Source organism: Salvia hispanica, chromosome 5, assembly GCF_029641045.1.
Source record: "Salvia hispanica isolate PSC_SH4W2 chromosome 5, Shi_PSC_v1, whole genome shotgun sequence".
Taxonomy (NCBI): domain Eukaryota; kingdom Viridiplantae; phylum Streptophyta; class Magnoliopsida; order Lamiales; family Lamiaceae; genus Salvia; species Salvia hispanica.
The window spans coordinates 29,811,951-29,839,454 of record NC_142696.1 but is presented as its reverse complement, the minus strand read 5'-3'; the positions used below and the strand labels follow the sequence as shown (position 1 = coordinate 29,839,454).

The window sequence follows — 27,504 nt, the reverse complement described above, 5'->3', positions numbered from 1 at the left end:
CCACTTGTTAATCTCCTTCTGCACCCGACCCCAATGCTTGCGTAGCTTCACGTAGGTACGCTCGAACGAGCCTTCGGGTCGACTAGCGTTGTTCTTATCCGCAATCCGCTGCCAGAACGCTTTGTCGCTTTGCTGGTTGCCGATCCCAGCGTCCTCGGAGACGTCGACATAGTTCTTGGCCAGCCACATTGTCTCCTGCGGACTGTACTTCTTCGGCCCATCCTCATCGGCAACCTTGCCCTTGCCCCTCCGTGGAGCTGGCTCCATATCGCTGATATCGTACTCATCAGTGCTAACTGGCGATTCCATGTCAATATTGGTAGGCAGCCCGGGACTAGGCGTTGCATCTAGATCGGGTGTCGGCGGCACTTGCCAGTTCTGGGAGTTCACGAAATCGTCCATCTGGCGTTGGTCGCTGTTAAACCAATCCATAGAACTCAAAAAGTCTTGAAATGCTAGAGGATTGAGAGTGAGAGTTTGTGTGGAAGAGTTACAAAAAATGAGCAAATATAGTGTATAAATAGAAAAAAAAAATTGAAATTTCGTGGGGACTTGCGGCCCGGCCCGAACGCAATTAACGCCAGGACGGGCCGCATCCGCTGCGGCACGGGCACGCATAACGCCGGCCGGGACGTGACTCGGGAGCGGCCCCGGGACGCAACTGCGTCCTTGGGACCGTCCCGGGCCGGGACGCACGGTGCTCCAACACTGTTCTCGGGCCGGGACTCGCGATTTGCGGCCCGGCCCGCCTGCGTTATCGATGCTCTAATACTCCTCTTTCATCCCCTATTACTTGTCACTTTTCGATCTGTCTACCAATACATGTTACATTTACTTCTATTTTTTGGTAATGAAGTCCACATTTCACTACCTATTCGGTCATTCTTTTCACATTTTATTATAAAACTAATATTCTCGTATATCTCATAAAAGTAAGATATTTTATTTTGGGATGTACCATAAAAATATCCTCTTCTATTTTTGGTGATTTCATTATCTCTAAGAGCATCTGCAATGGTCGGCTAGCGACCGGCTAGCCGATTCGTCGCGCTAGCCGATCGGCTAGCCGAACCATTGCAATCGGCAAACGCGATTTCGGCGAGCGGATCGGCGTGGGCTGGCCGATCGCTCGTCGCTGGCCGAAGCGCTAGGCGATCGGCTAGCCGCCATTGTGGAGGCCCGATCGGCCAGCGATCGGCCAGCGCCGATTTTCGATTTTTTTTTTTTTAAAATCATATATAAACGCGATTTTCATTTCATTTTCATTTGCACCACTTGTTTTAACGAGTTTTCTCTCTCTCTAACTTTCTGTTCAAGAGCATCATCGAGTGATGGATCACAACAACGAGTCCAGTCCGGCGACGAGCGGCTCTCAGACTCCCACAGTACCCGTGGGATCTGGATGGGGGCAGATGGGCCCGGGATTTAACATCCCTTGGAATCAGATGATGGGGATGATGGCTGGTGCGCCGGGGGGGGCGATGGGGGGGAACCGGGGGGTATGCCGGGCGGCGGGCAGGGGAGCGGCGGGCAGTCAGCGCCCGAGTGGGGGGGGGTGGGTGGGTGCAGGGGTCACCGGGAGGGGACGCGGTATATCGGCCCTCGCTTGATTTTTTGACGGCTTCGTCTCACACGTTGACCCCGGTGGAGACGCAGTTCTCTGGCGATGACCTTCTGTCATTGCATGATATGGGGATCGATCTCGGGGACGATGATACTCCCGTTCCAGCGACGCCGGCCGCGCCGAAGAGGAAGACGAGGGGGAAGGGGAAGGGCAAGGCGGTCGGCGAGTCATCGCAGCCCGCTGCCACTGGCCGGAGGAAGTGGACGGAGGATGAGTATGCCGCGGTGGCCAAGGGGTGGTTGGAGGTGTGCGACGATCCACTGGTTGCGAACAACCAGCGGGTCGTCAACATGTGGGCGAAGATCAGGGCTGCCTATAAGAGCCACTGCCCGCACGGGAAGGACTTCAGCAACGAGGAGGTCCGGAAGGGGTGGGAACGCACCAGGGCCGCGGTAGGCCGTTTTGCGAATTTGTACGCCAACGCCCTCCGTCAGCTCAGAAGTGGGCAGACTGAGGACGACGCCCGGAGGATTGCCGCGAGTCAGTTCCCCTTGGAGGGGAAGTATAAGGAGTTCACCTTCTGGGAGTGCTTCTTGTTGTTGAAGGACTCCGAGAAGTTCCGGGCGGGGTGCGACGCTGGGTGGCCGAAGAAGCAGCAACTTAACTATAGCGGCGACTACAGCGGCAGCAGCGGCGGATCCCACGACCTCCCCCTGGATGCTGAGGAGTTTCCATCCCCTCCTTCATTTACTGGTCGCCCCCGCCCGGTTAGACAGAAGCGGGCGCAGCGGGCTGCGAGGGGCGGATCCCCCCTATCGCCCCGCGAGGTCCAGTCCTCCGCCCTCCCAGCCGCCCCACTCGAGTACACTCTCCATTCGCGTAACCAAACGCGGGCTCAGATGTTACAGGTCTTCCGAGAGTGGAAGAACGCCACTGACCCCACGGAGAAGAGGTTTCTTTACGAGATGCTCGAGAGCATGCGTGCTGATTCAGAGATCGCGAGGTCACGGCTGGGGGGTTCCGACGTGGGCTCAGATACCACGGGTGGCGGCAGCGGCGGCGACGACGAGGACGACGGCGACGGCGATGAGGAGTAGAGAGTGGCGGGGCTCGTGTGTTGAAGCCCTTTTTTTTAATGGAATGGATTATTTTTCCCGTATATGTGTCGTAAATTTAATTCCGTATATCGCAATTTTAATTCCGTAAATGTAGTATATTTTGAATTATTTTTATTGCGGCTGGCCTATAGCTGGCCTAAATCTGACGTGGCAGGTGGTTTTTTTAGTGTTGCTGACGTGGCAGGGGAGAGAATGGCTGGCCTATGGCTGGCCTAAACACCATTGCGGATGCTCTAATAAGGTGGATCTCATTTTCCATTAACAATGCTATAATTATTTTATTTATATCTCTTTTACTTTATTAATTGTACATTAATTCTTACATCATTCTAAATATTCATATTTTTGTAAGACGGAATGAGTATATAAAAATAGAATTGACATTGTACTAATGTTTCTAACTCACTTTTTATTATATTTCTTAAAATCTATATCAAATTAAAACGTGACATTCACTCGAGTACCATCCTGCTTATTTATTTGGCTGCGATGACAAAATCCACCACAAAAAAGGACTGAGAGTGAGAGAGGTTAGTGATCGAATAATTATGTTTGTGATAATCATACGTTAAGTTGTTTTATATTTTTGGCAAAATTTCTCCCTTTTCTCTTTCTCTTTTGCATGTTTTAACTCTATATTTTAATCTTTAATATATAATTTCTTAAATTTCATATTCAAGAGAAATCGTTAAATGAGTGAATACTCTACTCCTTCTATTTTTCAAAAATAGCAACTATTTTCATTTTTTATCGTTTTTTATAAATAAAAACTATAGAATCTTTCTATTTTAGGACATGAACCCTACAATCCACTTATTTTACTTTTACTATTTTTTCTCATCATCTCTCTTGTTTTACTCATTTTTTTTCATTCTTTCTTACTTTATCAATTCTTCCTACTTATTTTTCCAGTTATGCATTAAAACCCGTGCCGTTTGAAATGTTTGAAAATAGAGTGGGTAATAATAAAATAAAATAAAATAAATTAGCCCTCTTGTATCAAGTGTTGAATTTTCGATTTCTGGGAAGTGCATAGAGGCATATGAATAGCATGTCTTCGACCATCCCGCTGCTGGACCCCGATGAGCAGGGCGTACCACCGCTCTTCCTCCGCCGCTCCGCCTCCAACACCACCTCACAACTCGCCATTGTCGGCTCCAGTCTCTGCCCCATCGAAAGCCTCGACTATGAGTAAGCAAGCCTCCTGCTTTCTCACTTCTCAATTCCACATCACTTTATCCAATTCCCCTTCGTCCTTCTCAAATTTCTCTCTCTCGAATGTGTTTTTGCTCTGAAAATTAGGTTTCAAAATTAGGGAGAGTGTTTACTAAGACAATTCCTTCCATAGTTTTTATCGGATCTATCTATTTCCTCTGGCATCTCACCTTTTTTTGTTTTTATGCAGGATTATAGAGAATGATTTTGTGAGGCCTGACTGGCGAAGTAGGGAATTGATTGAGATATGCCAATACACATTGATGAAATGGATACTGTGCCTTCTAATTGGCCATATTGTCGGTCTACTTGGATTCTTCATCAACCTCGCTGTGGAAAATCTAGCTGGTCTCAAGTTTGTTGTCACCTCCAACATGATGCTCGCCAGAGAGTAACAGACTTTACATTCATCTATCTTTGATTTTATACTATTTTTATAAAATTACTTACTAGTTTTTAATAATGGACAGGTTCATGATGGCTTTCCTCATTTTTTCATCTTCAAATCTAGGCTTGACATTGTTTGCAAGTTTGATCACTGCTTTTGTAGCCCCTGAGGCGGCTGGCTCAGGTATACCGGAGGTTAAGGCTTATTTGAATGGTGTAGATGCTCCCGCAATATTTTCACTCCGGACTCTGATTGTCAAGGTATTTTAATTTGTATGATTATCTCAACGAAATGAATGTATACCGGAACGCCAGTGAGACTGCAGTTTTCTTCAACTGTACTGTTCGTGTTTTCCTACGTTATTTAATCATCGAACTTAAGCTTTTGAATTTGGGGACCTTATTTGAAAGTTGCGTAACACAGATAGTTGGAAGCATATGTGCTGTGTCATCATCGCTAAATGTTGGAAAGGCGGGGCCAATGGTTCACTGTGGCGCTTGCATAGCTGCATTGCTGGGTCAGGGTGGATCGAAGAAGTTTGGATTAACCTGGAAGTGGTTGCGGTTTTTTAAAAATGACCGTGACAGGAGAGATCTTGTTACTTGTGGATCTGCTGCGGGTATAGCAGCTGCTTTTCGTGCTCCAGTTGGTGGTGTGCTGTTTTCTCTTGAAGAAATGGCATCTTGGTACTACTACCTTACCAGTTAATGTTGTTCAAAAATATGTGATAGTGCGTAAATGTGGACTGCTTATGCTTTATGTAATTTCTTTCCTGCAGGTGGAGAGGCGCTCTGTTATGGAGAACTTTCTTTACTACAGCTGTTGTTGCTATAGTTCTCAGAGCTCTGATTGATCTCTGTTTGAGTGGTCAGTGTGGCCTATTTGGAAAGGGGGGGCTTATAATGTATGATGTCACGTCGGTAGATACTACCTATCACATCTGGGATGTACCTCCAGTTCTTCTTCTTGCATTGGGAGGTGGCATATTAGGAAGCGTATACAACTGCCTGCTCAATACAGTTCTCAAAACTTACAATGTAATTAACAAGTAGGTCTTCGAATCTCATACTACTTCTTTTATGAGTTTCCTATGCAAACCAATTCAAGTGTGTACTTATCATTTATGCCAGGAAAGGAGTTGCTTTAAGAATCCTGTTGGCTTGTTCTTTATCAATCTTCACTTCTTGTGTTCTATTTGGACTACCATGGCTCGCCTCCTGCCGTCCGTGTCCATCTGATCCATCAGAACCCTGCCCTACAATTGGCCGTTCAGGGAATTATAAAAAGTTCCAGTGTCCTCCTGGTTACTACAATGATCTTGCTAGCCTCTTTTTTAACACTAATGACGATGCAATCAAAAACCTCTTCAGCAAAGGCACCGACTCTGAGTTTCAACATTCATCAATGCTCATCTTCTTTGCTGCCTGTTTCTTTCTCAGCATTTTCAGTTATGGCATTGTTGCTCCGACAGGCTTATTTGTGCCGGTCATCGTAACCGGTGCTGCTTATGGGCGTTTTGTTGGAATGTTATTCGGTTCAAAATCAAATCTAAACCACGGACTCTTTGCAGTTCTTGGTTCTGCCTCCCTTCTTGGCGGATCAATGAGAACGACTGTTTCTTTGTGCGTCATCGTTCTTGAGTTGACCAATAACCTATTGCTGCTGCCACTTATAATGATAGTTCTTCTCATATCGAAGAGTGTGGCAGACGTCTTCAATGAAAATGTATACGACCTCATAATGATGTTGAAGGGATTACCTTACTTGGAAGATTATGCTGAGCCATATATGAGGCAATTAACAGTTGGGGATGTTGTTACAGGCCCGCTACAGATCTTTCATGGCTTCGAAAAGGTTTCTAATGTTGTGCACATTCTCAGAACCACGCGACATAATGGGTTTCCTGTGATAGACGAACCCCCATTCTCCGAGTCCCCTGTCTTATATGGTTTAATTCTCCGAGCACATCTTCTCACCTTGTTGAGATCAAAAGCTTTCTCACGAACTCCATCACCTGTTAGCCAAGATACTATTGCTCTCTTTTCAGCTGATGATTTTGCAAAGAAGGGTTTGGGCCATGATGATAGAATTGAAGATCTTGCATTGTCTGATGAAGAGATGGAGATGTACATAGATTTGCACCCATTTGCTAACACATCACCTTACACCGTCGTGGAGACAATGTCGTTAGGAAAAGCGCTGATGCTTTTCCGCCAAGTTGGCTTGAGGCACCTGCTGGTCATTCCGAGGTTTTCCGGGGTACGTCTCTCCCTTGAGAATTTTATTGATAAATATAGTGTTTCCTTATAGCACTCATGTTCTAGTTTTGGTACTTGATATCTTAATCTTTTTAAAGTTACTGAAATTGATATTGTCTGCCTTAAGCAGAGACATCCAGTTGTGGGTATTTTGACAAGGCACGACTTCAGGCCGGAACACGTCCTGGATCTGCATCCGCTTCTGGCAAACAGCAGGTGGAAAAGATTGAGATTACGATTCCCTCAACTAAGGAAGCTCGTTTGAAGAACCTAAAATGGTTGGAACTAGCTCTTGCCCCCCTGAGCAGAAAGCTGCGAGGAATATTCATCAATCCACATAGACCTAGTAAGTCGTAAGTGAAATGCCCAGTTCTCCTAATTACGTACAACAAGAGAGAAAATTTTGTGCATTGGCACATTCTATTTGATTTATTACCACATCGAACATAAGCCATCCACCAAATACTATGCTTTATGAGCATTCGACATGCTTTGGAGAAACGAACTATACCTACAGTCCTACATGGCTTAAGAAGGGAAATAATCACTGTATATATTAACTGCAACACAGAAAATAGTTATACTGGATCAGTTGGTACATTTTGTCCTCCATCCCGTATAATGCCAGACTGCGTGTAGATTGTTTGAACTGTAACATACTGGTTAAAATATGTTTCACTCTTTTATTCCACTGTAAATAGCTATGATCAAGTCCCATTTAGGTTCTTGCTGATAACTGAGTAATATATTCTTACACTTTGCTTTTCTACCTGCAAAATCTTTGTGATTCCTTTGTTGGTTTACCTTTTTATGAATGTGTAGAATAGTATAAAAACAAGTCATAATAAGAAAGGGAAGTACAGTCATAGAGAAGCTAGAGTATCCCTTTATTCTTGCTGGAAAATTATTACTTCTAACTTATGTATATATATATATATATATATAGAGTATCTGATAGCCCTCAGTCTTGACCGTGGCTGGTGTACTCGAAATATTCAGCAACACAAGCTGAAATAAACACACTGTTGATGAAATGAAGTTATTTGTTTGCACATATAAATTGTTATCTTTAATGCAAATTTTCAACAAAATCTTGTTGCTAAATATTACCAGTCGTGAACTTGAGAACGACAACTATGGTCATGACAGCCCAGATATCATTCTGGGCTCTAACAAACACAGCAAAAAAACCAGTGTGAGAAAACCTACCTTGAGGGCATGAAACAGCCGACATGGATGTTCTTGCCCGACCCACGAACGTCATGCATGTAGATTTTGCTAGCACAGTTTTACGATCTTTATCACATCCATAGTGCTTATCCATCCCTAGAAATCCTCAGCTCCATTCCAAGAAATTAAATATGTATAAGATTAATCAATCTTCAGAGAAAAAGAAAATGTAAATGTAATGTGTATATGTGATGGGAGAAAATGGAAGAACCTATGCTGAGCAAGAGTTATGCCATATTTATATGCAACAAGTAGTGATCTTTAGTGGTTGAAAATTTGGTACAAGTGAAATTTAGCATTATTTAAAAAGTGAAGCTGCAGACATGTGATGCTGTTAATTTATGCTATGTTCACATGGTTATGGTTTGAAAAGTCACATGATTAAGCAGGATTTGCTACCTCAAGATTTTGGCAATTGCCAACTAGTTTTGGATGCTTATTCAAATCAGGCAATGCTGAGTACATGCTTTAAATTTTAATACACCACAACTTTTTTAAACTCCAATCTCATATTTTAACCTACAATAGACATGAAAGTCATAAAGCAGCTAAAGGTGAAAACAATCTGGCCAAATATTAGTAAATGAAACTGAAAAGAGTATGTCTAACTTACTCTAATAAACAAATCACTATTTAGAATTTGAAAAAGTAATACTGAAAATTTGACAATAAAACAAAAGGCAATTAAGAATTTAAGACCCTACTTTATACTTCCTTCTTCCACACAAATAGCCGGAAGTATGATTGAAAACTACATTAACATAATTTCTTCCGAATCTAAGTAAAAATGCGAAAACTTCCAAATATTGCATGGACATGATTTACATGCACAAAATATTAGACTAATAGCGATTTTGAATCTTTTCCAAAGACTTAGATACCGAATAAACTAAAACATCAACACATAATACCAACAACTTCCAGATCTAGAATTAACCTATGGACTCACGAGAAAGTGAGAGGCAAGAGAGAGAATGGAGAGAAGTGGTAGGTTTCAAATGTGGATGCCGTTTTGGGGGATAATATATTGGAGTATATATAAGTATTTGTAATGGCATTTATGTAAATTGTAAATGCAAGGGCCAATGTTTTATGTACAAATAGAAATGATGAATGTGGACATTAATTTGTGGACATATCAAAATAAATGACAAATATGGACATTATTTCGTAGATGGGGGAGTAGGTCTTATCCCCTTAGTTTTGAATGGTTTTATACTATTTCAGTCCAACAAAAATAGTCTCATGGCTGGACGACACGAGTTATAATGAGAAATTAACAAAGTAAGAGAAATAATGAGAAAAAGTGGGCAACGTGGAAGAGAGAAAGAGAAGTAGAAAATGTGGATAAAGTATGAAAGAAAAGAAGAAAAAATAGTAAAGTAGTAGAGAGAAAAAAGGTAAGTTGAATAAATGTTACTTATAAGTTGTAAATAGTATGAATATAAGAGTATTGATGGGATTATTTTTTGTGGATGGACCGAAATAGAAAAATGACACTATTTTTTTGTGGGTGGAGGGAGTATTTTTTTGGACATATTAAAGTACGCTAATTTCATTGTAGAAAGTGGAAAGGGACGTAAAGTAGAGATCAAATGAAGAAATCAAATGAATCATAATAATACTCCCTCCGTTTTTTAAAAATAGCAACTATTTTCATTTTCGGCAGTTCCTTAAAAATAGAAATTTTAGAATTTTTCTACTTTAGGACATGGACCCCACAATCCACTCTCTCTTACTTTACTCATTTTTATTTTCCCCTCTTTTACTTTACTCATTTTTCGTTTCCTCTTTCTTACTTTACAAATTTTTCTCACTTACTTTACCAATTGTGCATTAAAACCCGTGTCGTTTCACATGTTGCTATTTTTTTAATACGAAGGGAGTATAACAATACTAGTAAGTCATTGGGTTGGACAACAAATCAGAGTACAGAACAATACTAGCGAGTCACTCGTTTGGACAACCTTCCAACTTAGTGACTCGTTGAGAAACATTCTGACTCCACAGAGTCGTTGGTCATAGAGTCGTTGGATTGGATATTCTACATTTACTTAATTCACCTAACACAATTTTCTTAATCTCCATGCTGAAAAGAAACGTCTCTAAAACTATGGAACGAAGGGAGTATGTCAATTTGATTAACAAAGAGGGAGTACTTTCGTTACATTTTGTGTTAAACTATCTAGGATCAAGTACTATACTGTTGTAATCTTGGAGCTTAGTTGTAATTAATTAGAGAAAAACAATCTTGTAGCTTAGAAAAATAATTAAACTCACTGCTGAGTAATCACATTTAATGTCTGAAAATCGAAATAAAAAAGCAAAAAATCCATCAAAGTTGTTGGAACAATCGCTTCAAAACACAACGAAATTAACCTTAAACCCTTGGATTCAATCAACATAAACTGCAATTCTAAATTCTTTCTACAATAATCGAATTGAAGAAAAATGTCATCTTGGATCCCTTCACTCTTCAATCCCTTCACCGACGACGACAATAATCTCAATCCACCCGAGCATTCCTCACCCCCAAAAAGCCCTGCTGCCGGCGCTAGGGATGATCTCTCAGCCGTGTTCCGCGGTGTCGCCGCCTTTCTCGCGCCTCCCCCGGCGGCGACTGCCTCCTCATCTGAGGCAATCGATGGGATTAAAAGTGATTTGGCTGAAATCCAGGGCACATTCAGATCAGGGCTATCGCTAATCTCGTCGAAGATTACTTCGAATCTACTGCAGCTACAGAATCAAATCAGTGATGGAGATGGGAATGATGGCGTGGAAGAAGAGGGGGAAGAGGAAGATGACGATGAGGAAGATGGATTGGGGATTAGTGAAGAGATTTTGGAATTTGTTTTGAAAATCTCGAGGCGGCCGGAGCTGTGGACTGATTTCCCCCTTTCCATGCCTGAAATTGGTAATTTTATTTGTAAAAGTTCTTATTTTTCCTTTTGTCCATTTTGATGGTATGTACTGATTTCATACTTATATAAATGCTATGTGTTTCCTGTTGTTTTTTATGATGATTACAATTCAGTGAGATTTTTGAGTTGAGGTTACTGCCTATTGATCTTCTTTCAAGATATCAACCTATGGTTTCATGAGATTTCAGGAAGACTTAAATCTGGAATGAGTTTGATAGATCACTTGTATACATACAAGCATTTGTAGATACAATGTTGGGCAAACTGACCCATGCATTGTGACATTCATGTCTAGATTCTTGCAGTTAGTTGATTTTCTCGAACTCTAGAATCACGAACTTACAGATTATTATTCATGTTTAGTAAATATGTCATTTGATTGATGGTTAAATTGTTGGCCAGTCCCGGTTGATCTTGAAACTTTATGCAGTGAGGTCTAGTTAATGCATGATCAAGCTGATGTATATTCGTCTACATATTAATTTTTACCAATGTATTTGGGCGGAAAAAAAGGTGAACATATCTCGACATATTGGAGGTATTTGGCTTTGGCTAGACTGTGGTATTTAGAAGGTGTAGTTAAGAAGGAAAAATGTATCCCAATTGGATTTTTTACCAAATTATTTAGGCTCGAAAATGGTAAGCATATCTAGACTCTGGCATTTAGAAAATGGTGATGCAGTTATGATAAGTTTGAATGGACAAACTCATATTCGGCTGTTGCTATTTGGTATTATGATATAGATGAATTTTGGTGTGACTTAAATAATGATTTTAATAGACTAAAGGTATACCTCTATTCTATGCTAGAGGTACTCATACAAATGTCTGAAAATGTGTGTGTATGTATGTTGTCTGTGTGTAATTGTGTATTGGGAAGAGGGAGCTTTCTTGGTGGTTTAGCTCTATAAGCTCAATGCACCACTTTATATCTACTTACCATAAGAAACATAAAAGAAATAAGACTCGTATGCTGAGGGGTATGTGATCTGATGCTGACTAAGATACTCTGTTGCAGATTTTCAATTGTCAAATTATCAGAAAGAGCATGCGGAAAATATTGACCATTTGGTACCTGACTTTGAGATGCTGAGGCAGAAACTATGCAGTCAAATGAGCAAGGAGAAGTTTTGGCTTATATACTTTATTCTACTTCTTCCCAGGTTGAATGAAGAAGATCTGAAGCTTCTCTCGACTCCACAGGCAAGGCTTTATCTGATTTGGGTTTATTGCTTGACATTTTCATTTCTGTTGAAAACTATGTAGCCAGCATCAGATGATCACAATAGTTAGGTCATTAGAAGGATCATAAGTGAATTTCTAGGTTCATTTCTCTTGTTAGTCATTGCATCAACTTATACAGTTATGTATAGCAAATGACATGATTGTAGCGAATTTCTCTCTTTCTGCTCTTGTTTACCAGAATCGAAAGAGAATAAAAGGATTCGTTCTTAGCTAAGACACCTGTTGTTCATCATTCAAGCACTATCGTCAAGTTATTGGTTTTCTGCAGGTTGCTGAAGCAAGGGAGACACTTTTGAAGCAACTTCAAAATAAGAATGCTCAAGAAACCTCCGGAAACCCTGACTCATCTGATGCTAAGGATGCATCATCTGAGACTGTAAATCCAACTCAACCCAGCGAGACTGTTGAAGAGCCTGAACCTGAATCTGAATCTGAATCTGTATCTGGTCATCAGCCAGAGGAAGTTGAGGCAGGCCCGTCCGCTGATGCTCACAAGCAATCTCCAAACGAGGAGGATGTTTCATTTAGCGATCTTGAAGACGAGGAAAATGATGATCCGTCAGATAAGCTATCAGCACGTAGAGCATCAACGAGCGAAAAAGCTTGGGTTCAACTGGATGAGAACTCGGGATCTCAGGGTTCTAAGCCAAACGCAAGCCACAATGTTTCAAAGGATAAAGAATCAGAAGGTGAGGATTCGAACGATTGGCTCACTGTTGATGATACCGATTTCGACAATTTGGGAGCAGTGTGAAACTTCTACCATGTGTAAATTTATTTCTCCCTTCCTATATTTTTTTTTCTTTTACATTTCTGTGTAGAAATTAGCAGCCTTAGTTGATTAAAGGAGGATGGGCGATATTACAATGCATGTCAAGAAATTGCTTTCTTTTTCTTTTTTTTTTGGTCATTTTAGTGTTGCTTATTTTCGTCAACTGTGATATGTGTGTTTAATTTGTATATAAATTAATGTGTATTTTTTGGGTGTAGTAATTTGTAGTATATGAATGTCATCAAAATTCTAACCTTTATATTGGTTGTGGTATTTATGTATAGTTATCAAGATGAGTGTGCACTCACAGTTTTCAAATCTGGCTTTAAATATCCGTGGAGTTTGTGTAATTCTTCTCTTTTAATGTAAATTTTGGGATAAGGGTGTTTGTGGTTTATATGTTGAACATTAGTAGAGCATCCACGATGCCGTCCCCTGCCACAGGGTGTCTCTTGATGGAGGGTTGAGCCCTATCTAGCAGGACCACTTGCCCCACCACGTAGCGTGCTGTGGTGGGGCGGTGACGCCCACCCGCTCTCGCGAGTGAGCGTCATTTGGCATTAAAAATTTGATTCTTTTTTTCAATCAGGAAAAAATTAAATTAACAAAAAAAATTTCAATTCTTCAAATATTACTGTTTTATCTTCCAAAACATTCCAAAAATATATCTGAATACATCATTCATCACATAATTTTTTTTAATAATTTTAAATTATATACTCTCTCCGTCCCTCTATGATAAAGACGTTTTATTTTAAGCACTCATTTTGGAAAAATAATAATAAATATTTAAAATAGAGAAAAAGTAAAGTAAGAGAGAGAATAATATAGATAAGACTCTTCTTTGTATTATTCCTTTTTTTACTTTATTTTTTCTCTACTTTAATTGTTTATGAGTATTATTTTTTCAAATGAGTGCTAAAATGAAACGTCTCTACTACAAAGGGACGGAGGGAGTAATTTTTAATGTGATTTTTAACTTATAGAATTTTTATTACTCTCTCCGTCCCTGAAAAGTATGAACATTTGGTTTGACTCGGGTTTTAATGCATAATACTTAATTGGTAAAATAAAAAAGAGATAGATAAATAAAAGTTTTAAAATATTGTTAATGGAGAATGAGTCTTGTTTCATTAGTGGAGAATGAGTTTCAAAATTAGAATGTTCATATTTTTCAGAGACTTTAAAGGGAAATAGTTCATACTTTTAGGACGGGGGGAGTATATAATTTTATTTTTTTAGGATTTTAACAAAGAAGTTAAATGTTACTTATACTGTTACAAAATTCTTGTTACACGACATTCATAGAGAATACAATTATTTTTATTCGTTACTCTCTACCGTTGATGCACTTCTTTTTAACACAGAGTTTAAGAAATGAATATTTCGTGTGCTAAGCGAGTATGTAATAAAGTAGATAATGTAAGAGAAATTAAAAAAGTAGAAAGCGTAAAGTAGAAAGTGAATAAAGTAGAGGAAATTAAGTACTCCCTCCGTCCCGGAGTATTAGACTCACTTCTCTTGGGCACATGATTTAAGGAATTGATATTTAAATAGTTAAAGTGGAGAGAGTAAATGTCACGACCGCACTTTGCTAAGGATAGCGAAAGTGGGTAAATCGCGACTAATGGGGGATTAAAGAAACGGGGAAGAAAAGGGGGAAAGAACTTGTGAATATACTCGAAGGACAAGTCGATCATTTCATAGGATAGAAGCCAAATGTACCATTTCATGGTCTTAGAACTAGAATGAATATTACATCAATAAATCAGAGTTCGAAGGTGAGATTCTAAGATGTCTCACTTCACAAAAGAGCAGCGGAATAAGTCCATACTAGACGACTTCGTGTATGAAGACACGAATCGTGAAAGATCCACTGGATTATTTAGTAGTATCGACTCCGATCATTTCTCCAACCTCTTGACGTTCAACCTGCACATTTATAAATACATGCAGGGCTGAGTACAGGAGTACTTAGTGGACACATGCCGAAAACAAAACATACAAGTATATAGTTGTCATCCATCCACAGTATCGCACGGGGGTTTTTCTTAAAAGGCCCGAGCATACTAAATTCTCTGTGATCTTAAAAGTCCGACTGCAGTCTAAGTTCTTTCAAAATTTCTACCATATCTGTGAATCGTGTACCGTGAAGGTGACCACCTTCAGCGGACACATCGCCGGCCAACTGCTGATGGCTCACGGCTCTCGTGCACATTATTCCGAACAGGATTTGCGGTCCTATTGGGAACCGAATTTTTTAAACTCGGGCTGGCATCGCCAAAACCCATGGGCTACAACCCCAACAGATAGGCCTCAAAACAAACAATTTATGGCATGACAACACTTTAAAACAATCACTGCTTCATTTTGAGAAAAGATGATTTTTCATAATTTCACAAATATTTGCTTTATCCACACTATAGTGCTGGATATTAAAAGAAAGCCCACCTAGTATGCTTATGTCTCAACTCAATTACTCGCCTTGGCTTCACTCGCCCTTGAGCAATTTATCCCTTGAAAAATAAATAGCGTAGCACGCTAATTAATACTTGAATTATTTCTCTTTAGAAAGAATGCATGCATCCTATTGGATAGCACCTACATCTCAGTCTCGGCCTATAGGATTTTTCTTAATCCTACCTCGGCTTTACTACTCTGCAGAGTTTATTTATTCTCTTTATTAACTTGGAGAAATTCTATTTTCTCTAACTTAAATATTCGGGCACTTATTAATAAGAATAGGAATTCTTGGAAAGTCTCTTCTTAAATCCTTTTCTTCGGATTTTTCTTAAGGCCGCCCATGGCGTCGCGGGGCGACGCCGGTCTGCTTTCGCGTCTCCCACTTTACTACTTTATTTTCCCGGAGTCTAAATAAATTATTTGGAAATTTATTCCTCGACCTTCGAACTCCAACTCTATTTTTTTCCATCTTTGAAAACTTAGCAAATTATTCGAGAATTAATTAATTGAGCTTCACCTCAATTCTTAAATTAATTCCATCCAACTTCTCATAATCAAATCTTGGCCCAAACAATAAACCTCTTAGCCCACTAATTAAAAAGACTTAGCCTCACTACTAAATTTGGTCCAGCAACTTCATTTGCCTTAGGCCCAAGTTTCTTTTTGAAATAAAGTGGAATAGGCCCAAAGTAATATTTGATTAGCCCAAATATACTCATATCGGTCAACTCCCTCTCACATCATTCTTTTACTTCTTCCCCAAAATTTCCAATTAGAGTTTTCCACTCAGCGGCGAGTTCTCCTCTTCTCACGCCTCTTCTCCGGCGAAATCGCCTCTACCTCACGGCCTCTTCGGCGGTTTCGCGCCCGGGGTGACTCCAATCCCCCTCAAATCGGACTTCTCTCTCATTCACTTCTTCAAATCCCTAAAATTAGAGAACAAGGCAGCGCGCCTTTCCTCTCCGGTGAAATCGCCGCTAGCTCGACGGGATTTCAGAGTCCCGTCGGCGCGTACTCCTTCCTCCATCGAGTTCTCCTTCTCCAGCGAACGCCCTCCGGCGAGTTCTCTTCCCTCTAGGCGACGTCAGCAGTGGAGAGGAGGCGTCGCCTCAACTCCGTGCCTCCGTAACTCGCCGCCTCGCCGGGTGCTGCTCTGTGTCGGCGCCTCCTCTGCGTCGCCGGCGAATTCGCCTCGGCGTTCTCCGACGAGCGCTCTTCGTCCAGCGCCGGCGTCCTCGGTGAACCTAGCGGCAGAGAGGAGGCATCGCCTCCTCCTCCCTCTCTCAGCCGCGACCTGCAGCTGCTCCGCGGAGGTTTTCGTTCTCCGTCGACGCTCTTCCGTCGCCCAGCAGCCTCGTCCCTGCTGCCGCCGTGATCCGCAGCTTCTCCGCGGAAGTTCTTCGGCTCCGTCGACACTCGCCGTCGCCCGGTAGCCCCTCCGCCTAAGCTAAGTCTCCTCCCCCCCTTCTACTCAATTTCTAACAATAAAAACGAAAGCTTTGGGGCTCTCTATCGCTTATTGATTCGAACTTGGCTGCACTTAATCACTGGAAGGAGCTTGCTATTGTTTTTGCTACACTTAGTCTTGTTTATATGATTGTCATACTTGTGGTTTATTGATTTGGGAGTATTTCATACTTGACTAAGCATTGGTATCATGTGTTGGTGTTTGGTTCTTTATGCTTGCTACGGCTATGACCATTCTATTGAGCTTCTATGAATCTAAGTTATTGGCTATCTATTGGTTGATCTACATGATGCGATGGAGATGGGTGTTGAGGTTGTTGGGATTACCTTAACGTCGTTGAATCCTCCTCGGTGGTGGTTGTCCTTGCCGTCACCGCCCGCTGCTCTTCGTATGGTGTTGTGTAGAATTTGTGGTGTTGAAGTGTGGTGGTGGAGGAGGTGAGGAGAGGCTGCTTATATGGTGCTAAGCTATTGAAAGCTAGGTTTGAGACTTGGAGCCAAAGACTCCTAATTTGGGCTTGTTAGCTCTCTTACTTTCGAGCTTGATGATTGTGAGATTCTTGCCGTTTTGGTGATTGTGGCTGATTCCCTTGGCTGATTTCTCGGCCTCGATTGACAGGGAGATGAGAGTTTGTCTCATCTTCTATTTTTGGGCTTGTGTAGGAGCTCGCTCTCCAATGCCCCTTTGTCTCGACTCCTTTTTGATGTTAGAGGAGATGGTGACCAAGATTTTCTTACCTCATGCTATACTTTGTAGCTTACTTAGCTACATTATCACTAAATGCTCCATCTCTTTATTTAGCTTGTGCTTCCCTCTCTCTTTACTTGTGTGTCACTTTCTAATACCCTCTTTCGTGTTAATATTGCAGGTACAAGGCTGTAACTTGGAGCCTCATGGGCTGAAAATCGAGAAGGATGGGGAAGAAGAAGAAGAGGGGATCTTATCCCTACTATGCTTGCATTCACATTCTTACTTCTAGCTTGGAGCCAAAGTCTTAGGTCTTGAGACCATTAGGATAGTAGTAGCTTGTCAATGTTCACTCTTGTACCAAATAAAGATGCATGTACTTAAATACTTTATTCTCATGCATTTCTATTTCTCCAAACATTTTCACATTTCTCTAGTGAAAGTATTTCCTCCACTTTTATTCTTGAACTAAATTTTCTTGCACTTTATTTCCTCCAACGAGAATACTTAAATTACTCCAAAGTCGAAAACAACGAGGAAAAGTACGATTACACAACTTCTAAGAGAAATTTAATTAAGCTACTAAATCCGATTTATCTCGAAAGAAAGGATCGAAATTTCCGGGGCGTCACAGTAAAGTATGAGAGAGGGAAAAGTAGGAGAGAGAAGAGAGAGAAAAGTAGGTGGAGAATAAAATAAGATAGATGTTTTTTGCTAAAAAAAGGAAATGAGTCTAATATGTTGGGACATCCCAAAAGGGAAAGTTGGTCTAATACCTTGGGACGGAGGGAGTAAGAAATAGAATGAAGTACGAAAAAAAGTGAGTTAATTATACATACTCTCTCCATCCCCCAAAAAAAAAAAGGACATTTGGGACTACACGAGAATTAATATATAATTGGTAAAGTAAGAGAGATGAGGAGAATGGTAATTAAAATAGTGTTAGTGGATGGTGCGACTCATATTATTATTATTGTTTAATTGGGCTCTAGTGATATAAGTTGTAAATAAATTGATGTATATGAGTAATGAGTTTTAGAGAACTTTCCATAAATGGAAATGGGATAATTTTATAGGACGGACGGAAACGAAGTGTCCTTATTTTTATGGGAAAGAAAAAATATATGGAAATGACCCAAGTATAAGGGAACTTCCCGAAATAAAAAATGACTCAACTATAAAAGAATGAAGTGAAATATATTTATAGAGGAATTAAGTCTATAAAGGTTAAGGTCACGAAGTAATCTAATCATGAAATGTAGCAAAACTAAATCCAAGATTATTAGTACAATGTATTAAAAGATTTATACTCCCTCTGTTCCTGAAATTTTATCACATTTTTCCCTCTCTATCCGTTCCACAATATTTATCACATTTCACTTTTTATTATTTTTGGTAGTGGACATCACATTCCACTAACTTATTATCATTGACATATTATTAAAAGTATTAAAAGTAGGACCATGTTCAATCAACCTTTTCAACCCACTTTCTATTATATTTTTTAAAACTCGTGTCCGGTCAAACATTGACAAAATTTGGGAGACGGAGGGAGTATTTATTAGAGATAAATTATGTTTATATTGTTTGATATATTAGTACAACACATAAAACACAAATTGGATTCCAAGTTATTCTATAAAGTCTGAAATATTAAAAAGGGATTTAGAGGCTTGTTGGTCCTAAACGAAATAAGTTTGACCTCATATTTGATTATTATATCATAAGTTTAAGAACTAGTGGTGCTAATTAGATTTTAGTGACCAATTCATGTAATCCACTCAAATAAATTTATAGCATGATATATAGGAATGTGATAATATGCAAATTTTAAATATTGTATAAAATTTAAACTATGATTTGAATAGTTAAAAATTATCAACAGATGATAAAATAATAGCAACAAAAAATATTAACGGAATGGTTGATGCTGTGTTAACATCAAAATCTTGAAATTTTACACCGTATTGACATTGTGTTGGCGTTGTGTTAATACTGTGTTGAAAAGTTTGGAGTTTATACAATATATGAGTTTGAATTTTATCACTACCCATGACATATGAGTCCCTAAAATTACACTCTCTCTGTCTGCGATTAGGAGTGTCATTTTTTAATTTTAGTCCGTTCGCGAATATGAGTCCCAGTTCATTTTTTACTATAAATGGTAATAAGGTCTCATATTCCACTGACTCATTCCATTAACATTTTATTTAAAATTAATACTCCCTCCGTCCCACTCTAAGTGATTTCTATTTCGGCACGAGATTTTATGTCGTGTTATTTTGTAAGTAAAGTGGAGAGGATAAAGTAAGAGAGAGGGAAAAGGTAGGGTGAGTGATGTGTTCATATTTAGAAATGTGTCATTTAGAGTGTAACATCCCAAAAAGAAAAATGTGTCACTTAGAGTAGGACGGCGGGAGTATATACAAGTACTAGTGGGACTCCTATTCCACTAAATTTTTTCCACTCACTTTTCTTAACATTTCTTAAAACACGTGCCGCCAAGAAATGAGACTTCTAATGGCAGACAAAGGGAGTATAAATTTTGGTCAAATTTTGGTATTTTTAAGGAATTTGGAAATTTGTTGCCATGAAATTAGACCATATAGTGAATTTTCCACTAACTCGATTTTTATGCAAATTGAAACGGAATTTGTGGGAATTTCACCGCAAGACTTAAGTTTGTGATTATTGCAACCAATAGATCAACTGTCCCATTTTTTGATATGACTATTAATAAGTACTGAGGAATAGTAACTCAATTTCAGTAAAAAAATTTATTTTAGAAATCAATAGAAGTACATCATAAATCTATTCGTACTAATATCAATTTTTCCCATATCTTCAGGGTCTGCAGGCACTACTGAAGGAACACATAGCCAAGCAAACTAATCTTAGTATATACAAGTACTCAAAAAAATTACTTCCTCCGTTCATGAAATATTTTTCAAGTTTGACTCAGCGCAAATTTTAAGAACCGTGAACAAAAGTGAGTTGAAAAACTTATTGGATTGAGGGTCTCACATTTATAGTGTTAGTTTTTCATAGAATGTGAGTGTAAAGTGATAGTGAAAAATGGATACATTTACCAAAAAAAAAAAACAAAACAAAATGGATAATTTTTTAGGAATGAATCATTATGACAAAATTGAATAATATTTGACGGACAGAGTCATCAAATCACTAAAATAGGTAAGATTTTTGAATAATTAAAGCACATCTATGTTAGACTTTTTTATTATGCAAATTTTAATTGCGTGTTTTATTATCGAATTGTGAAGCTGTACTGTACAAATGGCTGATATTCTTCTATGAACACAGCAGTAAAACTTGATTTATTTTGTGGTCAACATTTACTATGCTATTTTATTTTAGTTGCCACTTAATTTAAAGACACGAGATTCACTATCCGTAACGATGTCTACATATCGCCTGGTTTTTGACCCCCCAACCCCAAGAATTACGATACAACAGGGATGTATTAGATATAAAATACACATTATATGGGATTATATATAAGGGTTTATGCCAAGAATATTTCTCCCTACAAAAATAAATACTCTTTTAACTTTAATTTCCATAAACATAGTCTACTTTTATTTCTTGCAATTTTTTTTTCTTTTTAATAAGGTGGTCCTTATATTTCATTATTAATAATCCAATTAATTATGGGACGAAAGTAGTATGGCTTTAATATGTAGGCATGTATAAATAAAAAAAAAGTTGAAAATAAAAATAAATTAACAAAGTAGAGATTCTCTAAGTAATAAAGTAATTGATTTTTTTAAAACTTTCAAGTTTGAACCATAAACTTCTTTATCACAAAAACTTGCATACGCATGCATGGGTATGGTGTGCGCCACCCTGTTGTGACAATTTCACTGTCACAATAGGGAATTTACTTATTGTGTCATCTTTACATATTCTCAATAACTATTGTTATTATGTATTGTGACATCGAATCTTTTAATACTCCGTCCACAAAATAATGTCTCTATTTCGGTCCGTCCACAAATTATGTCCACATTTACTTTTTCCTTTTTTGGTAAGTGAACTATACTTTCCACTAATTCATTACACTCATCTTCTATTATAAAATCAATATATTAAAGTAGAACCTACGTTCCATTAACTTTTTCACACATTTTCTTTCATAATAGTATTTTTTATAACCCGCACAAAGTCAAAGTGGGACCTTTAAATCGCGGACAGGAGGAGTATCATAATAGATATTTAATCACTGTGGTATTCAATTATGAGACACTGATAAGATAAAATATTGAATGGAAAGCTTAATAGCTTGAAGTAACTTTTTACATCGAGACACTATTAAATTATGAACTTTGAACTCTATATCTTTTATTACAAGACAATATTAAGATAATTGATTGGATCATTTAAAAATTCAACATCTTTTACTAGTTAACTTGATAGCTAGCTAGTATCACATAAATCGCGAGTATATATGTTACATTTAGCAGTGTCGTATGAAAATGAACTAAATAGTTAGGCTATGAACAATGAAAAGGAGAGGGATAAGGGATTAATTGGGGACCTCTATATATAGCATCAATATTCATGCAATAAAATACTAGAACTAAAAAAAAGAAGAAGAAATAGAGAAGATTACAAAAATGACAGATGCTCTCTACCTCTAGTGTGAGTTGTAAGCATCCTCCCACCATAAATGAACCAAACATTTATGTATGTATGTAACTTCAGTCCGTGACTACTTATTTGTTTGAGCCCCACTTACACCTGCATCCTATTCTAATTTAGCTCACCATTGCTTCCACAATTTACTTTTTTGTTTCACTTTCTTACTGCACTCCTAAAATAAATTCTTTCCATTATCCTCTCTCTGCACCAATCCACATGGGATTTTGATTTCATATGCTCCCTCCATTCCATTAAAATATAGGCAATTAATATGACACATGAATTAAGATAATATTGGTAGAGTAAAAGAGAGAAGAAGAAGAAGGTAGTTAAAGTAGTGTTTATGGATAGTGAGACCCACATTATTAGTTTTGCTTAATAGTAATGTAAATTAAAAATAAGTTGATGTATATAGGTATAAATTGGGATAACTTTCAAAACTGGAGTGCACATATTTCTGTGGACGGATGAAAATGGAAAGTGCATATATTTTTATGGGACAGATAAGTATTATTTTTCTTTTCTCATGGTCTTTATTACTCCATCTGTATCCAAAAACTAGTCTACATTGACATTTTGGTCTGTCCATAAAATTAGTTTAATTCTATTTTTGAGTATTTCTTTTAATAAAATGAGTTTCATTATCCACATGCAATGCTTCAATATCTTTTTTTTCTTTTTATCTCTATTCTATTTTACCATTTTCAAAAAAAGCCCATGTTATTTCAGAACTCTCTAGTTGATAGGACGGAGAGAGTATTACTATTATATACTCTCTCTATCCCAAGAGCAAAGTACTCCCTCCGTCCCTGAAAATTTGTCACCTATTTCCTTTTTCGTCCGTCCCTAAAAATTTGTCACCTTTCACTTTTACCATTTTTGGTAGTGAACCTCATATTCCACTAACTCATTCCCACTCACAGATAAAACTAATATATAAAAGTAGGATCCACATGCCACCAACTTTTTCAACCCACTTTCTATTACTTCCTCCATTCCATAGTAATGGAGGCGTTTCTTTTCGGCACAGAGATTAAGAAAAATTGTGTTAGGTGAGTTAAGTAAAGAGAGAATAAAGTGGAAAATGAAAAGGTAGAGAGATGAAGAGAGAAAAAAGTAAGAGAGAGTAAAGTAGGATTGGAAAAATGTGTTGACTTTTACTATAAGGGGAAATTGACTCTATTACTATGGAACGTACCAAAATGGCAAAATGACTCTATTACTATGGAACGGAGGAAGTACATTTCTTAAAACCCGTGCCGGGTCAAATGATGACAAATTATAGGGGGCAGAGGGAGTACTTCTTTTGGACACGAGATTTAATGAATTGATATTTAAAGAGTTAGGTAGAGATAGTAAAGTATGAGAGAAAGAAAAATAGAGAAGTAAAGAGAAAATAAAGTAGGTGAATATAAAGTACTCCCTCTGTCCGCGAATAGGAGTCCCGTTTTTCCATTTTGGTCCGTCCACGAATAGGAGTCCCGGTTCATAATTACCATAAATGGTAAAGAGGTCCCACATTCCACCAACCAATTCCACTCACATATCATTTAAAACTAATATATACAAGTGGGACCCCTATTCCACTAACTTTCTTCCACTCACTTTTCTTAACATTTCTTAAAACCTGCACCGATAAAAAATGGGACTCCTATTGTTGGATGGAGGGAGTAAGAGATATGAATTTTTTTTGCTAAAAAGAAAAATGACTCACTTATACTGGGACATCCCAAAAAAATGTGACTTCTTGTCTTGGAATGTAGGGAATACTCCATTTTCCTATAAAATAGATTCTTAGGAATTTCCTATTCTTTTATAGAAATCACAATTCTTTTTTGGAAATAAAAGAAACAATGAGTCTTAAGCTGTTTCTTCTGTTTCAGTTATTAGTTGATTCCAAATATATTTGGCCAATGGAAATACAACACACAATTATTACTGATAATTAAAAATATCTGAACATACATACAAAAGATTAATCATTAAGGCGTGGCACAACATTCCGCATTTTATATTTCTATTGATAAAACAACATAGAAAATTATTTACAACTGAAAAGAAAGTGCTATAAAAATTCAAAACAAAAATACTGATTTAAAATTATTCAAAATTGAATTAAAAATAGGTTTAGATCATGCATGATTGATAGTCTTATGAATTACTTAACATAGTATATAGCTTGCATGGATAAGATGCAAGACACGATCCAGAGGGCCCAATATATGCTTACACATGTTATTGCATATAACAAACAATCTGAATGGGCCATAGATATAGTGGGTTAGGCATGTAATCAAATGCCATCAAATACTGTATATACTTGAACTATATACTTGAACTATGATTTGAATTATTAGAAGATGTTAACAGATGACAAAATAACAATAAAAAAAAATGTCAACACAGTATCAGCGGTTGACGTTGTGTTTACAATGTGTTAACATTAAAATCTTAAAATTTTACATTGTGTTGGCATTATGTTGAGGAGTCCTGAGTTTGTACAATATATAGAGTTTGCATTTTATCACTATCCGGTAGAGTAATAAGTTAATTATAGTTATGATTTAAATCAGGAGTAGAATCCAAGAAAAATTGAATCATTTACTAACTTCCAAGATATACAAGAATTTTGTTATTGTTGTTTGACTGTTTCTTTCGTTGTTACTCCATATTATAGTAGTATTGCTTTTTATTGTTCTCAGGCTGGATATTTTATATGAGAATCACTCTCGTTTAATATATTTTTAATTTATATATTTACTTTGATTCTAACATTCTAACACATAAAATTATATTAAATACTTTCATTTAATATAATAATTAATTATGATAATGTAGACTTACGAGATGCATTATATTGCTAACTATTTAAGTTGCTAACTTTACTAACTCATCAATACAATGTATTAAAATATCAACACGGTGACATCAAAATGTCTACACATAATATCAGCACATTATATTAAAGTTCAACAAAATTATGTGTTGACATTTTAATGTCATCGTGTTGACATTTTTAATACACTGCGTTGAGGAGTTAGCAACTTAAGAAAGTTAGCAATTGATCACACTCCATAGACTTAATTCTTGCGAGTTTTGACCAAATTATGTAATTTGCGTATAATGATGCAAATTCAATGTTGTAATATTGTAAAACCAATATCATGATCAAGTAAATTCAATGTTATTAATTACTATTATATATATATATATATATATATATATATATATATATATATATGTATATATAGGGGTGCGTTAGGCTCCTTTGCACCCTAAGTGTCTCATTTCCTTCTTAATCTCAGTCCTTGGATCCATGAATTGGATGGTTGTGATCAATGCATTATTAGTCTATAATGTTGCATTATCAGCCGTTGTGCACTATTAGAATGAAAATGTGCATTATTAGTCTATAATGTTGCATTATTAGCCGCTGTGCATTATTAGAATGAAAATGTGCATTATTAAATGACACGTGGCATTAATCTAACCGTCAGATGACAAAATCGTGGGGCTAGGATTAAGAAAGAAAAATGACAAAAGATATGAAAAGGATTTGAATACATCCCTATATATATATATATATAGGGGAGCATTAAGTTCCTATTGTCCCCTTAGTGTCTATTTCCTTCTTAATATCAACCATTAGATTAGTATGATGGACGGATTAGATGAAGCCTCACAAAATCATCCCGTGTTGCATTATTAGGTTCATTCTGTGCATTATATGGGTAAAATTGTAAAACAACCATGAATAAAAACGGCAGGAGCGAAATTTAAGCAATCCTTCCATATGCTCACTCTCTCTCTCACTCCAAACGTCTCTTCCCACCAGCCCACGATTCTCAAATCGTCTCTCCCATTTCAAACTAGGAAAAACCCTAGCCGCTACTCAAATTGAGAGACACCACCACTCCTGCCGATTTTTCACCGTGAAAAGCACAGCAGATCGACGATTCATAGTTCTAATGTGATTCCTTCGCCGCACGATGATAGATTTAACGTCGACAACAAGGCGGGTTTCAAAAGTTCCGATTTTTGGTAAGAAACACTTCTAATCGTCAATTTTCGCCATTAAAACAGTGACGATTTTGTCACACATTTGGTCGACATTTTTGAAAATCGCTACTGTTTGTTCATGTATTTTTGTTTTTTTTTCATTATTCAACCTTTTAGTAAATTCGAGTTCTGAATTTGGGCTACGATCGATTTTATTTATCCCATATACTCTTACCAAAAACGTCGTTTTTCGGCGTGAAAAGCTCCGTCGTTCGACGATTCGTAGTGCTGAAGTTCCGATTTTTAGTCGCGTGGGCTGATTGAGTTCCGATTTTCAGTCAGGCAGGCCGATTGAGTTTCGATTTGCAACAAGGTGGGTTGCTAAAGTTTCAATTTTTGAAATGGTGTTCACTATGTGGGCTACTCTTTCCATTACAGATGATTTTGTTGATTATTGTGTTATATCTCTGATTTTGGTCTAATTGGATGTAGGTATTGAACTGATTTCGTTGCTGTGTAGTACAAAACATCAATGGCGAAACGAGGAAGACCCTTCAAGAGTCAACCAACACAATCTGAAGGAAAATAGTTTCCCATGTTCTGATGCATGTTTCGTTGATTTTGCTACATTATTGATGATAAATCGTGAATTGTAACTCTGTAAAGTATGCATTACTGTCAATGGTGAGTGTTTGATGAATTGGTTTGCATATGAAACGATTGGTTCAAAACGAGAGGAAGCATTATTAGGTGGTTTACATTATTTGTATAAAACTGTGCATTATTCAGTTTAAAATGCACATTATTAAGTAATTGATGTTATGTTTTGAAGTAAAAACCTAATCTGTACTATTTTTAAAGTTTGAATCTTTGCATTATTTACCAAATTTGTAACATTATATGTTGACATTATTATTCGGTTAACATGCATTATTATGTTGATATATTGCATTACACAGTAGAAATTTTAAATTATTGAGAATTGGTGTATATCTATGATATTATTATTCGGTTAACATGCATTATTATGCTGATATATTGCATTATTCACTGATCCGTGCACATTATTAGATACTATTGGTACATTATTTACTATACAAAGTCTTAAATGCATTAAAAAATAAAATTTAATTCATGTTGTGGTGCTATAACCTAGCCCCATGGGTTGCCAAACCCAATGGGAATGATTCAAACTCTATGCCCTTTCTAAGTGGGTACTACAACCTAGCCTCATTGATTGCTAAACCCAAAGGACATGAATTCAATTTCCTTTCAACATTATTCTCATCAATTTGTGCATTATTCACTGGGCCGTGTACATTATTAGATACTATTGGTACATTAAATAACTAAAATCGTACATTACTTTCTGCAAAATTACGAGTTGTCCAGTTGATATAAAGACGCTGCAAAAATAATTAAGCTAATCAACTATTATATTCAAGATTAAGAAAGGAAAATAAATTAATGCAATATAACTACCAAATCATGGGAGGTGTGAATTATGGATGGGAGGC

The 27,504-nt window shown here is 37.7% G+C and overlaps 2 protein-coding genes and 3 long non-coding RNA genes across 7 annotated transcripts; 3 read left to right on the top strand and 2 right to left on the bottom strand.

Moving 5' to 3' along the window:
* The first annotated feature begins 3,676 nt into the window (after positions 1-3,676).
* On the top strand, positions 3,677-7,312 carry LOC125190385 (Voltage-gated chloride channel family protein). 2 transcript variants are annotated; one of them, XM_048087680.2, is made up of 7 exons: positions 3,677-3,873; positions 4,088-4,288; positions 4,368-4,545; positions 4,709-4,971; positions 5,064-5,333; positions 5,416-6,544; positions 6,671-7,312. In XM_048087680.2, exons 1-7 carry the CDS (start codon positions 3,725-3,727, stop codon positions 6,806-6,808), a joined length of 2,328 nt encoding a protein of 775 aa, XP_047943637.1. In that variant the 5' UTR covers positions 3,677-3,724; the 3' UTR covers positions 6,809-7,312. The 2 variants fall into 2 exon arrangements, with proteins under 2 accessions (XP_047943637.1, XP_047943638.1); XM_048087681.2 differs by having other exon boundaries at positions 3,678-3,873; positions 6,674-7,312.
* Positions 7,313-7,409: 97 nt separating this feature from the next.
* Positions 7,410-8,770, bottom strand: LOC125190386 (uncharacterized). 2 transcript variants are annotated; one of them, XR_016130421.1, is made up of 3 exons: positions 8,723-8,770; positions 7,753-8,292; positions 7,410-7,565 (listed from the first exon to the last, which is right to left on the bottom strand). It is a non-coding gene; the product is annotated as an uncharacterized LOC125190386 (long non-coding RNA). The 2 variants fall into 2 exon arrangements; XR_007170906.2 differs by having other exon boundaries at positions 7,753-8,755.
* A 1,337-nt stretch (positions 8,771-10,107) lies between these two features.
* LOC125186599 (uncharacterized) lies at positions 10,108-12,928 on the top strand. Its single transcript, XM_048082994.2, has 3 exons — positions 10,108-10,687; positions 11,713-11,897; positions 12,208-12,928. Exons 1-3 carry the CDS (start codon positions 10,225-10,227, stop codon positions 12,691-12,693), a joined length of 1,134 nt encoding a protein of 377 aa, XP_047938951.1. The 5' UTR covers positions 10,108-10,224; the 3' UTR covers positions 12,694-12,928.
* A 1,460-nt stretch (positions 12,929-14,388) lies between these two features.
* LOC148926616 (uncharacterized) lies at positions 14,389-17,454 on the bottom strand. The gene is made up of 2 exons (XR_016130425.1): positions 16,969-17,454; positions 14,389-14,643 (listed from the first exon to the last, which is right to left on the bottom strand). It is a non-coding gene; the product is annotated as an uncharacterized LOC148926616 (long non-coding RNA).
* LOC125189542 (uncharacterized) lies at positions 15,919-17,789 on the top strand. The gene is made up of 2 exons (XR_016130426.1): positions 15,919-16,603; positions 17,511-17,789. It is a non-coding gene; the product is annotated as an uncharacterized LOC125189542 (long non-coding RNA).
* Positions 17,790-27,504: the final 9,715 nt, after the last annotated feature.

Excerpts from the sequence above, each read along its gene's own strand:
- LOC125190385 (XM_048087680.2), top strand. The coding sequence starts at position 3,725 with ATGAATAGCATGTCTTCGACCATCCCGCTGCTGGACCCCGATGAGCAG. Across the intron at positions 4,289-4,367 it reads AACATGATGCTCGCCAGAGA|GTTCATGATGGCTTTCCTCA; the intron begins GTAACAGACTTT and ends AATAATGGACAG. Across the intron at positions 5,334-5,415 it reads ACTTACAATGTAATTAACAA|GAAAGGAGTTGCTTTAAGAA; the intron begins GTAGGTCTTCGA and ends CATTTATGCCAG.
- LOC125186599 (XM_048082994.2), top strand. The coding sequence starts at position 10,225 with ATGTCATCTTGGATCCCTTCACTCTTCAATCCCTTCACCGACGACGAC. Across the intron at positions 10,688-11,712 it reads CCTTTCCATGCCTGAAATTG|ATTTTCAATTGTCAAATTAT; the intron begins GTAATTTTATTT and ends ACTCTGTTGCAG. Across the intron at positions 11,898-12,207 it reads AGCTTCTCTCGACTCCACAG|GTTGCTGAAGCAAGGGAGAC; the intron begins GCAAGGCTTTAT and ends GGTTTTCTGCAG.